Consider the following 15,379-nt stretch of genomic DNA (forward strand, 5'->3'; position numbering starts at 1 on the left):
TAGTGTGTAATATTGCTATAATAGCATAAATAACACCTGTAAAATGATAAAGCTCAAAGTTCACTGGCAGGCGATATGTTTACAGCGAACTGCCTTAATGACATCACTAGAACAGTTTTTTGACTAAACTCCGCCCACAGGAATACGTCAATCGCCAGCTAAGCTAACGGCAAGCTAAGCTGCTATCGAATCACAACACACTAAACAAACAACACAATCAGAACTCAATACGTATTTCTGAAGGAGGGACTTCGTAGAACAAAGAAGACATCAGACCATTTTGAGGACAGTGAAAACAGCGCTATAGAGATAAGTAAATTGTGTGAAAAACACAGCGTTTTTTAACACGTGAAACATAAACACATGTTGTAAACACAATTAAAGCTTCAAAAACACAGAAAGATTGGGACAACAAAAATTTGTAACGCTCGCGAAAAGTGTAGCGCTACAACTGAAAACATATTGAACGCCTTGCTGTGCACGCCCCCTTAGTCTTGCACTTACATGTGTTATGATGTAATGCAAAACTCCTTCATGTCAATACAGTTACCAAACCTCACATGAGTCAAATCTGGAATGAACCTTTAATTCAGATCATACACACAGACAGCTGTTGGTGTTATGAAATTCACCCTGACTCTTGAGTATTTGTGGAAACTTTGACTTTTGCCTTTCAGCTAAACAGTCTGCACAGCAGGAAGTGCAGTGTGGACAAACACAGGAAACAGGACATGCTGTCACGCCATATTGCTTTTCCTGACCCCCCAATCCACCCCCCCCCCCCCCCCATTCTCTCAATCTAGTCAAATGCATTTGGTCTCTGTATTCGCAGTTAACCGTCTCAGGGGAGTGTAAACAAAAAGGGAACTTCTATAGAAGACAATAACTGCTACATTCACCTGTCTGTGTTTACTATCTACTTTTTCCCTTAGTAGAGACGACAGCGCGGTGCAGTTATAAAACATTAATTACTGGTAACACTTTAAAATATGATGGTACTTGTTAACATTAGTAATGCATTAGCTAACATGAACTAATAATGAGCAATATAGTTTTTCAGCATTTATTAATGTTAGTTAATGCAAATACAATTGTGCATGTTAGTGCATTAACTAATATAACAGATACAACATTTAATCTTAAAAAAATACTAGTAAATGTTTAAAATTATTACGAACTAAGATTAATAAATGATATACAGGACTGTGTAAAAGTCTTAGGCCACCATGCCAGAATTAGATTAGTTGTTTTTGCAATGTTATAGTGATCATATATAATTGTTTCTTAGTCTCTTTATATCCAGAAAATACAGGAAGTGTGTATATAGTATTAAAAACTGTATAAAAATGTAAACTGATGTGTTAGGTTTTTAAGGTAATCTTCCCCTCCACTTGAGCAATGGCAGGAAACTGCAGGATCTCTTAAACCTAAATAAAATTAAATCCTAATTTTAAATAAATTAGTCTTTTTACTTCATTCTGCTCAAAAACGCTCAAGATGTGTTTATTGCCAAGAGCGGTCACACTAAAAACAGACGATGCCTAAAGAAGACATATGAAAATGTAATTTATTTATTTATTTATTTATTTATTTTACATATTTCCTGTGTTTTCTGTTTGTATCTTAATAAAATAGATTGAAAAATAAATATGGATGGACATTAAAACTTCTAAAACAAGAAGTCTGGTGGTGGTGGCCTAACCGTGGGTTTACACCAGACGTGAGTTCAATGATTTGCGCGAGTATATTACATACAAAATCAGAAAGACGCAATCAGACGCATCCTTGCGTGGGCCGATGCGAATGATGCGATATGGGCGGCGCGTTTGCCGCGAAAACACGCGCTATTTGCCTCAAACACGTCTTTGCCCAAGTTTAAAATATTAAATTAGAGCGAAAAATTTGCATAACACAAAGTTAAATCCCGCGAGTAATCTACTGTAGAGCGAGTAACGCGATGCGCCGCGTTTGGTGTGTACGTAGCATTAGACTTTTGCACAGTACTGTACAATTATTGTTTATTGTTAGTTAATACACGACTCATTAGAATCCTTAATTCTGATTGGCCAGTCTGACATTTGCAGGTTTGTTATTGCCAGATAACAACCTCTCAAAACTAATAACACACGGTAACCCGGATGGTGCAAATTTTGACAGGTACAGTTTAATATCACAAAAAATGAAATATAAATATGTCTTTTAATAACATCTACTGGCTGTTCTTCAACGTGATGCCCAGCTGATGCCTGACCAACGACCACCGGCAGAACCACTTAATCTCCGCTTAATCTCCTTATCCGTTTCAATGTATATATATATCCGGGTTTTTTCTCCTAGGGGGTTTTTCAACCCGGGGAGGCAGCCTTCCTGGGCTTAACTTCTATATGTTACATTAGTAATACATTCGCTTATAATGTTGATTTATAGCCGCAGCAAATTTAGCTGCTTGTGCTATCGTGTATTATGTTGTGCTATCTGTCGATTATCTGTGCTTTTACTGCTTCTATTAATGTAAAGCTGCTTTGATACAATTACCAAATTGTGAAAAGCGCTATATAAATAAAATTGAATTGAATTGAATTGAATTGAACATATATGACATTATACAGTATTTACAAATTATTAAACCAAATAGTATATTTGTGATATTTGAACGGGTTTTCCCAATGAAGGTCTGTATTCTTTAAAAATGAGCTCATAAAATATTTCAAATCAATATTTAATGTTCCCTACCTTACTTATAAGGTAAATAGCCGTGTAATACATGTACAGGCAGCCAGTTGTTATCATGAAATAAGCCCTGCTCCCTTCAGTGTGATACCAACCGGCGCAACGTCATAGAATGTCTCTGAACAGGTTCACGCCCACTTTTGGGGGAAATTACACTAGACGTTCCATTGGCTTCCATTCAAAACAGCGGAACAAAGCAACGTTCACACACAGCCGGCAGGCGCAAACAACCCATGAAATCACTCAGATCAAACATGTTGAGCAATCATCTGTCCACCCTGCCGGCCACAGAGCGCGAAAGATAAATCAACACATTCAACCTGGTCAATACAAAAACATGTCTCCCCCATTCTCCCAGCATCAAATTTGTGCAACAACGCTCCCTATTGGCCAGAGGTGTCTTACCCGGACATTTACTCGTACCTCATCGAGTCAACAGGGAAGCAAGTGAATGATTTTACTTCGTATTTGAAAGTTACTTCGTATTTATTTATTATGTCTTTATATTTAGAGTAATGAGTGCACTTTTCCGTCCAGCCATACAACTAACTGGCTTAGCGATATTTCCAGCAATCACTGGATGGCGTTGTTACACAAAATTTGACGCTGTGAGAATGAAAGGGACATGTTTCCACATTGACCAAACCAAATGTGTCAATGTATCCCTCGCGCTCAGGCAGGATGGACAGATAAATACTCGACATGTTTAATCTGAGTGGTTTCATAAGTTATTTACGACTGCCGGCTGTGTAAAAACGTTGCTTTGTTCCACTATTTTGAATGGAAGCCAATGGAAGCGCTGATTTTATATCCCCCGAAAAGGGGCGGTGACGAAATTTACAGTCAAGTTCCCGGATGTGCCGGTAGTCCGTATACCAACCCTTGCGATAACAACCAGCTGGCTATATGCTACCCAGTCTCACAAAATTATGTACCTAATAGTCACGCAATGTTTTTTTTCATAATACTGTCACGAACTTCCGCGTCCCTTCGCGATTGCATCACCAATTTCTGTTCATGTGTCATCACACATCACGTATTTTCAAACCATTTTCACTTCGGTTTAGGGTTAGATTTGGTGTTTGGGTTAGGATGTCACTTTAAGTATTGGTTTATACTATTTTTTCTGATTATTTTTTATATTTTCTAAATTTTAAAACATTGTCGCTTGGCATTAGGGTTAGAATTGGGTTGGGGTAAGGATGCCATTTTATGTAAATCTAACCCTACACCAAAGCGACAATGGTAAGAAAATAGGACAAAACAGTGTGAAAATGACACATAAACAGAAATTCGTGATACAATCACAAAAAATTGTGAAAATTCATGACAGTATCACGAAAAATAATAAAAAAATTACGTGACTATACGTCATTTTGTGTGACTGGGCTGCTGTATATAATCCCTTACTTAGCTAATGCATTAACTAATGTTACAAATACAACCTTATGCAAAGTGTTACCAAATATAATATGTCTACTATTTCTAATAAATTTGATTAATTATTATTTATGCATTTTTAATTAAGTGAAGTACACACTTAAATTGGATCTATTTTGCTGGGTAAAAGTTAATATCATATGTTTTTAGATAGAGGGAAATTGTAACACTAGCTTTAAAATACATCCGTATAACTTTGCATTTTTTTTAAAATATGCAATTATCCTTTTCACATGAAAATACTTAATTCTTGGGCCAGATCATAAAGTGTACTGTGGGTACAGACCAGCGGGGGAGTGATGAGGACCGACAGTCGCGTTTGGGTAAAGTTGGGTACAAGTACAACATGAGTACGCCCTAAAATACGTTTGGTTGTTTTATGTTTGGGTCAAATATAGACAAACCCAAACATTGGATTAAAATCAACCTACAGTATAATTATAACCCAACGCAAGTTTTTTTCCATATTTGTTCCAACCATGGGCAGCATATTTTCGACTGCACATGTACGGCTACCAAACAATGATATGTCCCTGCTGACTGTGACTATGTTCTCATTGAAACGCATCATAAATACATCACAAGGGAGCTATTTACAGAGATCTATTGTTTGAATCCTTTTCTCCATGAATACGGCCTCTCGCCTTCCCTCCTCCCCCTCTCTTTCCTCTTTTTACATTCTCATCTAATACAACATTGACCAACTTTTCCTCTTTCCCTGCCAATCAAAGTCATACCGTGACCACCACCGCACGCTCACCGCTGACAACCCCAGTGAAGTTTAATGGAAAACAGTCAGTTATGTTATCCGTGCTGTTGAGAGATTTGATCTTACGTTTAATGGAGCTGCCGACACACAGCACTGCATGTGGGCCGTGATGCTTTATTCTGGAGGAGACACAATGACCTCATGATGTTTCGAACTTTCTATCTTGTTTTTGAAAACCACACCCTTGACATCTGATCCCAAGTGGTCACAAGAGATGCACGCTGAGATGCATGTTAACAACAAGTGGTGTTCCTGTAGCTCAGTGTGCAGAGCAATGCAGAAACTGATGGGTTTGATGAATTGAACATTGCCGAGCCCAATGCAGACCAACCGGGTTAAGAGGAGTTGTTTTACTATAAATATAAACCCAAAACTCTCTCTCTTTGCACTGTGAGAATGGAAATATCTATGTTATGACCTACAGTACACATATGCATCCTGTCCAAGTCATTAAAGAATCAAGAGCGATGGGATCTGGTTTCCTCCTGTCGACTCTTCTCGTGCCCGGCTTGTGTCATACGAGCAAATCTCAACAAAAGGCCCTGTGTGTTTCAGTGGACTCTTGCATTATTTACCAACGGGATGTGAGCTGGTCACGTGACCCGAACAGGAGGGAAGTTACTACAGTAAACTGTTTGATCGAGCAGGGCTTCTGTTTTTAGAAGTGTTGAATGAGTCTAGCCTTGGTTGTTTCGCAACAGTCAGGATGTAGAAACAAGATTTAAGAGCCACAGCACCACGTCATTTAGATACTGTAAGTGGTCTATAAATGTAGTTTATTGAATTGATTTGATGTAAGGAAGCAAGTTTTTAAAGTTAAAGGAATAGTCTACTCATTTTCAATATTAAAATATGTTATTACCTTAACTAAGAACTGTTGATACATCCCTCTATCATCTGTGTGCGTGCACGTAAGCCCTGGAGCGCGCTGCGACGCTTCGATAGCATTTAGCTTAGCCCCATACATTCAATTGTACCAATCAGAGATAAAGTTAGAAGTGACCAAACACATCAACGTTTTTCTTATTTAAGACGAGTAGTTATACGAGCAAGTTTGGTGGTACAAAATAAAAAGTAGTGTTTTCTAAGCGGATTTAAAAGAGGAACTATATTTTATGGCGTAATAGCACTTTTGGGAGTACTTCGACTCGGCACAGTAACACCCTCCCTCTCCCATTATGAGAGTGAGAAGGGGAGCGGACTTTTCAGGCGAGTCGAAGTACTCCCAAAAGTGCTATTACGCCATAAAATATAGTTCCTCCTTTAAATCCGCTTAGAAAAGCGCTACGTTTTATTTTTTACCACCAAACTTGCTCGTATAACTACTCGTCTTAAATAGGAAAAACGTTGATGTGTTTGGTCACTTCTAACTCTATCTCTAAATGGTACAATTGAATGAATGGGGCTAAGCTAAATGTTATTGAAGCGTCGCAGCGCGCTCCAGCGCTAACGTGCACGCACACAGATGATAGAGGGATGTATCAAAAGTTCTTAGTTAAGGTAATAACATATTTTAATATTGAAAATGAGTAGACTATTCCTTTAAAGGAAAACACCACAGTTTTTCAATATTTTACTATGTTCTTACCTCAACTTAGATGAATGAATACATACCTATCTTTATTCAATGCGTGCACTTTTAATCTTTGTACAGCGCCTTGTGAATGTGTTAGCATTTAGCCTAGCCCCATTTATTCCTATGTCTCCAAACAGGGATGAATTTAGAAGCCACCAAACACTTCCATGTTTCCCTATTTAAAGATTGTTGCATGAGTAGTTACATGGGTAAGTATAATGGCACTAAATAAAACTTTAGTTTGGAGCCATAGGAATGAATTGGGCTAGGCTAAATGCTAACACATTCGTGAAGCGCTGTACAAAGATTAAAAGTGCACGCATTGAAAAAGATAGGTATGTATTAATTTATCTAAGCTGAGGTAAGAACATAGTACAATATTGAAAAACGGTGGTGTTTTCCTTTAAAAAATATTTTGGGCTGTATGATTCCATAAAGGACCATCTATACCAGGGGTGGGCATCGAGGGCCACAGTCCTGCAGAGTTTAGCTTCAACCTTAATCGAACACACCTGAATGTCATTTTCAAACAGTCCTGAAGACTTCAATAAAATTTTTCAGCTGTGTTTGATTAGGGTTGGAGCTAAACTCTGCAGTGCTGTGGCCCTCAGGACCAGGAATTGCCCACCCCTGATCTATACACTACACTATATAGACAAAATTATTGGGATGCCCCTTCTAATAAAGATGATTGGGGCGGCACAGTGGCCACCCCAAACAGAGCACTGTTGTTTCACAGCAAGAGGGTCTTTGGTTCAAGCCCTCATGGGCCAGCAGGTCTTTATGTGTAAAGTTTACATTTTCTCCATTGTCAATCTGGGTGCTACAGTATGGTTTCCTTACATAGTCCAATACACACGTTAATCTATCCACCTTATTTTTGACATAAATGTGGGCGCTGCCATCTTTGAGCTCATTTGTGTAAAGGGCGTTTCACACGGTACGTGGCAACCGCAAGTGTTTCGTTTTTTATCAATAGGAGACATGTGGAAAGAGTCAAAACGGTGGCGGTTACAGAAGTAAAGCGGAGTTGGTCTAAACGCCTTGCTCGTGCACCCAAAATCCTGTCCCTTCTCCGGACATGGCACTTCATGGCAGCTGCCGTTGATGATTAACATATTTGCACTAAATGCTGCACAAAACGCGATTTTGCCCCTTGCCGCGCACTGTGTGAAACGGCCTATAGACTGATAGTCGTATTGCAAGGGACACGAGTGTGCCGTTTTGACTGCCGTTTTAATGTTTATTATGAAATCCAGGAAGACCAGCATAATTTGTGCAGTTAGCAGTTGCTATAATAGCTGGTACAAATGTAGTAAATCTCTACAAAACATTTATAACATTTTAACCAATACACATACAAGAGTATGTATGTGGCACACATGCACTCATGATCTGTATCCACAAATCCATCCAGTAAAAGCTTTCATAGAAACTGCCAGTGAACAATAAATACAATAATTGTTTAAAACAACTAATATTATTCTGATAAAAATATGCTGATTTAGCTGATTTATTTATTCTGCTACTATATATTAATACAAAAATGCGATTACAGAATATATACGACATAATCTGCTTAGTTAATGTTTATAATAGTTCTTAATGTGTTTGCTATTACTTTTATTATGTTTTAAATGAATTTTTTTAAAATAAGCAAATAATTTCATGAGCTCACAGATGGCGGCACCAACATTTTAAAATAAGGCTGATAGATTAACGTGTGTAAAGTTTTTGGACTATGGAAGGAAACCATTGACTGTCTTATCTACTGCATAATAATATTTTCATAAAAAGAAAACAATACTGAATACATGTAGTAGTTTAATATGTTTATTATGGTTTGTTTAAATAACTTACAATGTGTTGAATAAGAAAGATGCTGCTGACTGTTGGATCGTGTGAAGCCTGATGCATCGCCATAAAAACTCAAACAAGTTGATTAAAAATTGCCTTTTTAAAAAACCTCACACCAGAGGGACAGTTGTGACATTTTTAACCATCGACTGAAAATGTTAAAAACACAAAGTCTTGGTCTATTCCATGTAAAAACACTCGACTGACTTTCCATTGTAAAGATACTGGTATGTCTCTGTGCTTCTATATTTGCGCATTGAAGACATGTCACCCCCGAGAAACAACACAAAATGATTGAATATATCTTCATATATCTTTTTCTACTATTTCTGGACATTGAAACGGACGTCTCGCACAAAGAAGGGAAATACGTCACATCGCCTACTTATGTGTTCGAAAAAAGGGTGGATACATACACTGAGGTACAGGCAAACTGACATCTCCAATTCACCTAACCTGCATTTTTGACATGGCGATTAACCAGTTCTCGCTACGAATATAGCTATAGATAGATTAAATAGATTAAGTAGATTAAAGGGATAATTTCCTCACCCTCAAGTTGTTCCAAACTATATAAATTACTTTGTTGTGCTGATATTTTGATAAATGTTTGTAACCAAAAAGATTTGGGGCACCATTTACTTCCATATTAGGAAAAAATAATACAATGGAAGTGAATGGTGCCACTTTTTATTTTTAAATATCTTCATTTGTGTTCAGCAGAACAAATAAGTTTATACAGTTTTGGAACAAATGAGGGTGAGTAAATGATGTCCGAATTTTCATTTTTGGGTGAACTGTCCCTTTAAGAATAAATAAACTTGTTAATTAAACTCTATTCAAGTTATTCCAATCAAAACAAATAATAATGCTATACCATACAACAGTTTGTTGCAAGAGTTTTGGAAAGGACATTTTCTGTGCTAAAATGACTGTGCCCCTGTGTCCAAATCATTGATGAGGTTGGGTGACGACCCTGCGAGTCATAACAAAGGTGTTCAGCTGGGTTCATACAGACCGGTCAAATTTGTCTACACCAGACTGAATCAATAATTTCTTTTGTACATAGATGCATTGTCATGTTCAAATAAAAAAGGTGATCTGTCCAAATCGTTGCTATAAAATTAGAAGCACACAATATGCTATAGGATTAAGATTTGTGCGTACTGAAATTACCAAAGAAGTCAAACCTGTTCATTGGGCGTCCCAAAACTTTTGTCCATATAGAGTATACAAACACAGGGCATGTGAAGGCACCAGGTGGAGTCACGAGCAGAAGCTCAGCACCCTTTTGCATCGAGCTGATAAGAACCGTACCACCCACTTTAAAACAAAACGGTTAAAACTACAACCAACACAAACCAGGCCGACCACAAAGATTTTTTTAAACACATTTTTTACACTTAATTCATTTTCAGCTCAGCCTCTTGATCTTGCTATAGTTTACGTAACAAATCCTCTTTAAACCAAAATTGACGGCTTGCTGTAGTCACACTAAGAGCCCCTGCAGCACAACAGCCAACAGTATCAGTACAATGATATTTCTCATGAGGACGAGGCCTTCGCTCTTTGGATTAAATCACCAAGTGTCATGATGACACAAAGTCTCCTATTTCAACTTTTCATCCAAAAGTGAGACCTAATACGACACAAAGCAGCTGGTGTGAAACAAAGCTTATGGTGGCAGACAAGTTTGCGTGAGAAGTCTGGTTCTTCAGGATCAAACACAAATGAATCTCCAGGAACTAGAGATCAACACAATGAGCAAGACCAGGCCCAATAATGATAATTTCTCAATTATATTCAGGTTAAAATGCAGTTATTGTTGGTGCAGCCACTACAACATTTGAAGGCCCACCCATTTGTAATTTCTCTCAAATAAAATTTACTAGAACTAGACAGATGTATATTCATTACAAAAATAACCAAACACTGAGAGATATCTTGATTTTAAGTTTAGCTTATTGTAAGGCTTGTTTTGTCTTATTTTGAATAACTCATCTTTAGGTTCCCTTTAAGTGTGTTGGGGGCCCCAGTGGCCCCGCCCCCTAGTTGAGAAACACTGATATACAGTAGAAGGATTATAGTTAAATTTTAACCAGGGCTGAAATAAATATTCTAGAGAAAGTATGCACAGTATGTCTGTTATGTATATAGGCTTATCATTTATTAGGCTATATAGATTTTTATCTACCGTCTCAGAGGCTACAATTAGTAAATAATCTAGAGTTTAATAATCTAACACAGACATCAACAAATTCCTTAAAATGCACTGCAGGAAACAACTGTTTACTGTGTTGTGATAGCTTGTATATTCATAGACAACTATACTTTTGCCTGATTATATAATTGCAGGTACATTTGGTGTCCAAAGTCATTTTTGCTCTTTTCAAATTTTAGTATTTTAATAATTTGGTACTCGTTATTATGGATTGCAAACTATAGCAATATAATATTTTCTTTAAAGGAACAGTATGTAGGATTGTGGTCAAAACTGGTACTGCAATCACAAAACTTGTGGCCAAAACTGGTACTGCAATCTCACAAATGGTGGCCAATACACAACATGACCACATAAACATCAGTTGAGGGCTGCAACTCCACTTTTTAAATGACAATATCCTGGCCGAACTACTGCTGTAAGTGATATAAGTATTTGAAATGAAAATGATTTCTTAATGTCTAGTGACATATCAGAGCCATTTTATGATTAATTGCATCGCGTCGCATCCAGGACAACTCGGAGGCATCGCAAGCCGGAAGTGCACATCAAACAGCGCAAGCCCAGTCAGATAGCGTCTACAGCCAATGTTAATCGTTTATGATTTGGGACAAATATGATGTTATTTAATGTTAAACTATGTGAGGGGATTTCAGCAACTTCCTTGTGGGGGTTGCACACCGGACACGCAGCTCAGCGCCGCGCAGTTCTAAAAAAAATCGTACACATTGTTTTCTATGAGAATACGCACACCAGCGCCGACAGGTGGCGCCTGTCCGCGGTGCCCAGCTTTGACTCAGGACACTGCTCAAATCCCTGTCGCGCCACAGAGCGCCACTCACAGTCAGATAGCGTCTACTTCAAAATGCAAAATATACGTTAGCAGCCAATGTTAATCATTAATGATTTGGGACAAATATGATGTTATTTAATGTAAAACTTTTGAAGTAGACGCTATCTATCTGATTAAGCGTGCGCTATTTAATGTGCACTTCCGGTTTACGATACCTCCGAGTTGTCTGAGCTGCGCGTCCGGTGTGCAACCTCCTTGAGTCAAAGCTGGGAGCCGCGGACAGGCGCCACCTGTCGCCACCGGTGTGCGTATACTCATAGAAAACAATTTGTTAGATTTTTTTAGAACGGCGCTGAGCTGTGCATCCGATGTGCGACCCCCTTTATGTTGCTGAAAATCATTATTTCCTGTTGTCCGAATTGCTTGTATACTCATAGACAACTACTTTTGCCTGATTATATAATTGCAGGTACCTTTGGCGTCCAAAGTCATTTCTGCTCTTTCAAATGGATATATTTTTAGTATTTTAATAATTTTGTACTCATTATCATGGATTGCAGGCTATAACAATATAATATTTTCTGTAAAAGGTTTCTTATGTTGCTGAAAATCATGATTTCCTGTTGTTCGAATTAGTGTCAGTTCTGTTACTGTTAAACTCTGTTACCAAGGAAGAGTAACTGTTGACCAGTTCAACAGAACTGGCAGTCATACATAGAGAAACACACACACACACACTTTCCCTTACACACACACACACACACACACGCATATATACATGACTGTCAACACTGTTACTCCACCTTAATAACAGTGTTTAACAGTAACAGAGTTCAGTTTTTAGGGAAATTTCTCACCCCTAAAAAAGGGAAAATGTTGCTGCTTAACATAAAAGTTTTTGTCTGACTTTTTCCGCCACTGACGTGGATGATGTGTTACAAAACAATGCAATACAATGCAGAAACAAAAAGTAGGCTAGGTCATGCTTATCCTATTGAAATAGTTCTTATGTAAGAGTCACAAGCGCAGTTACTGTGTGTGTGAACTCATATTAATGGTGTTAATGAGGTCACTGTGATGTCATCATCTGACCTGTGTTGGATCCGCCTCTCTGTTTTCATTCTCCTTCCAGAGCTGATCAGGAGGGTCGTTGTTGGCCTCTGGCTGTAAGGGCCGGTATCCAATGAGTGGCACATCTCTCGAACCCACTCCTGGCAGCTCCACGCCACCTGTTTTCATACTACGAGGGAGCATGACGGCGCGTTGCTGCGCCAAAGCCAAAAAGAGATCTTTGGAGATCAACAGAGAGTCGTTCTGGTAGATCATTTGTTTTTATCATTTACATTTCCCTTTTCCAGGAGACAACTTTAGATTTGAATTCTGGCCCCTCCCTCCCCTGCCTTTAACTGGTATTTACATTAGCCTGTTGATAGAGATCTTTTTCAGGAAGAGAGGATGGAGCGAGAGATCAGAGAGAAAGAGATGAACATTAAACCCTGTGTTATTGTTACCAAACAACAACAACAACCACTTTCAGAGATTATGGTTATGAACATATATACATTTCATACTGTTTTGAATATTGGTTAAAGAATAAACAAGCTCCTGGCAGTTAGGTCATGCTAAACAGTCAAATAAAGCTTCTTTTCATTAGACCCAAACCCTCTATAAAGACTCCAGCTGTGTTATTTTCTGTTTGCTGTAAATGGGAAGTCTCCAAGCGTAACATTCTCATATAATCACCAGTCATGGTATCCAATAAGCATCACTTCTATTCCCATAAACTTACAGTTTCCAACGCCGCTCACATGACAGCTCGCATTAGAAGACAAACATTGGTAAGCAGAAATACAGGCGGAAACATTTGCCGGACCAAAGCGCAAAATACCTGTTATGAGCCGCGTATCATGTCGATGCGTTCTGCGGTTATATTCCTCGGAAGTTAGAGTTTCTGTTCTGTCATATCTCGTCCCTCCGGCTTCACCCGTCAAAGCTTATCGGCCCGATGAAGACAGCTGCGAGCGAGATGTGCGCGTTGCTGAGATCTGCGCTGGTGACGCGCGGCGCGACTCGGGCGGCGCACTGCGCGCAGTTCCTGCTGTCACATTCAGCGCGTTCGGCCATTGGCTTGACGCACTGAGAGAGAAGCGCGAGTAATACAAATGAGTGTAACAGTATAATAAACATAAATGTATGCCCTATTAAAATAAATAGATTGAACGCATACTGTAGATTGAATGTATAGACTGAGTAGCTACATGTAAATGAATAGATGAATTTATAGACTGAGGGGCCCTAATGGGGGCCTCAACAAACCTCCATGGGGATCAATAAAATGTGAAACCCCAAATTCTTTTTTTTTTTTTTTGTTATTTACTGTTTAGCCTACTCTAAAATCAATAAAAATTGAAATCAATGTGAAATCAATGAATGAAATCAAACTTTGATCCCCAAAGGGGACATTAATTTAATGTTTAACCTAACACTTTTTGACCAGATGATAAAGTTATTGTCTTTGTTATCTGACAAGTACTCAATTACAATTAGCTTGATATATATGCAATAAATGTCAATGGGAAGCACCCACTTAGCTAGAGAAACGTGTGTGTGTTCGCACCTTCTCCCATTTTCAAGGTTGTATTTTATTACCCGGTGTTGTTTCATGGCCTGAATTTTAAGTGGCCAATGCTGTTGAAGTGTTTGATGTAAATGATTTATGTTTTCGAATAGCCGGGCATGGTGATTATTTAAAACTAATCCTTGAACAGTGTTGCCAGCTGTGGACTCAGCTCTGACCTTGCAATATTTTTATGACAGGGCCGTGCAGGAAAGACATCCAGCCTTAAAACGACAGATTGCATATTTCTTCACTTTATCTGAAAAACAAAAATTGTCCGCTTATAATTTTCAGTCATCGTCAAATGTGAATTGTGTTATAAAACCTATGCATAATATTTCCTCTTTATTATTTACAACACTACACTACAGCATATTCAAAGTACAACATACTGTGTTCTCTTCCTTGTTATAAAACTATCCATCTGTCATAAAGGAAACTGCTGTGGGTTATGTAATGCCTCTGCACCTCTGTAGCTGTAATAATATGCCCGAGGGAGATTGTTGTGTTTATTAATAGGTTGTTGTGGTAAATAAAAGCCATGTTAATGTGAGCTGTGCATCCAGGTCTTTGGATTGGACTGACTAAAATGGTTTGCTGCTTATGAATAATTTATCTACAGTTTTATGATCCACAGGCTGATTCTCTCGATGGCTTGGTAATGCAGAATGTTTGCAGCCCACAACTTTTGCATTTCTGTGTAAAGAAATACAAAGTTACAAAGAATTTGTAAGAACTACTAAATAAAACCCCAAATTGAAGATCTAGTAGTTTGTCACTGGAGAAAAGGTTGTGATCAGTGCGCCCTCTGCTGGACTTTTAGAGAAGTGTATTTCAAAGACTTGCCAGAGGCCATTTTGAACATTCCTGCTAATATCACAATATTACACAGCTGTGTTTGATAGATCATATGTTTGTTTGTTTAAATAGGGTTTGTTGTTCAATTACATTTTATTTCATGTTTCATTTTTTAAACATTATCGGCCGCAGTTATTTTTATTAGGCCTTTATGTTTGACATAATAAAATATTTTGATTTAAAATAAGAAACTATTGGACACATAATGTACAGCCATTATCAAACAAATAATAATAAAAAAATAATAATATGGGATCTAATTTTACCAGTGTAACCCTTCAGAATAGTATCAGTTATTCCTATTCCCAGATAAAATTGCAAAATTTAAAAGCTTTAGAAATGGATTTAAAACTTGCAAATGTAATAAAAGTGTTCATTTAATATAGCCTACGCCATTTTGTACATGCATAGAAAACCTCTTATCACAATTAAGAATGATAATAAGACGTCATCGATCATAAATTGTAATAAATAGATTTATATTTTAAATCATATATTTGTTCCTGCCATTCTCTTTA

General features: G+C 37.9%; 1 protein-coding gene across 2 annotated transcripts in view; it reads right to left on the bottom strand.

Annotated features, from left to right (window-relative positions):
* Nucleotides 1-13,479, bottom strand: part of rgl2 (ral guanine nucleotide dissociation stimulator-like 2) — a 40,993-nt gene extending 27,514 nt beyond the window's left edge. The window contains exons 1-2 of one of the 2 annotated variants that reach the window (XM_073872504.1): nt 13,176-13,479; nt 12,479-12,652 (exon numbers count right to left, since the gene is read on the bottom strand). In XM_073872504.1, the coding sequence (XP_073728605.1) occupies nt 12,479-12,640 (162 nt within the window). In that variant the 5' untranslated portion in view covers nt 12,641-12,652; nt 13,176-13,479. The remainder of the gene's footprint in view (nt 1-12,478; nt 12,653-13,175) is intronic. The other variant, XM_073872503.1, reaches the window with a different exon arrangement.
* Nucleotides 13,480-15,379: the final 1,900 nt, after the last annotated feature.

Source organism: Misgurnus anguillicaudatus, chromosome 10 (assembly GCF_027580225.2).
Source record: "Misgurnus anguillicaudatus chromosome 10, ASM2758022v2, whole genome shotgun sequence".
Taxonomy (NCBI): domain Eukaryota; kingdom Metazoa; phylum Chordata; class Actinopteri; order Cypriniformes; family Cobitidae; genus Misgurnus; species Misgurnus anguillicaudatus.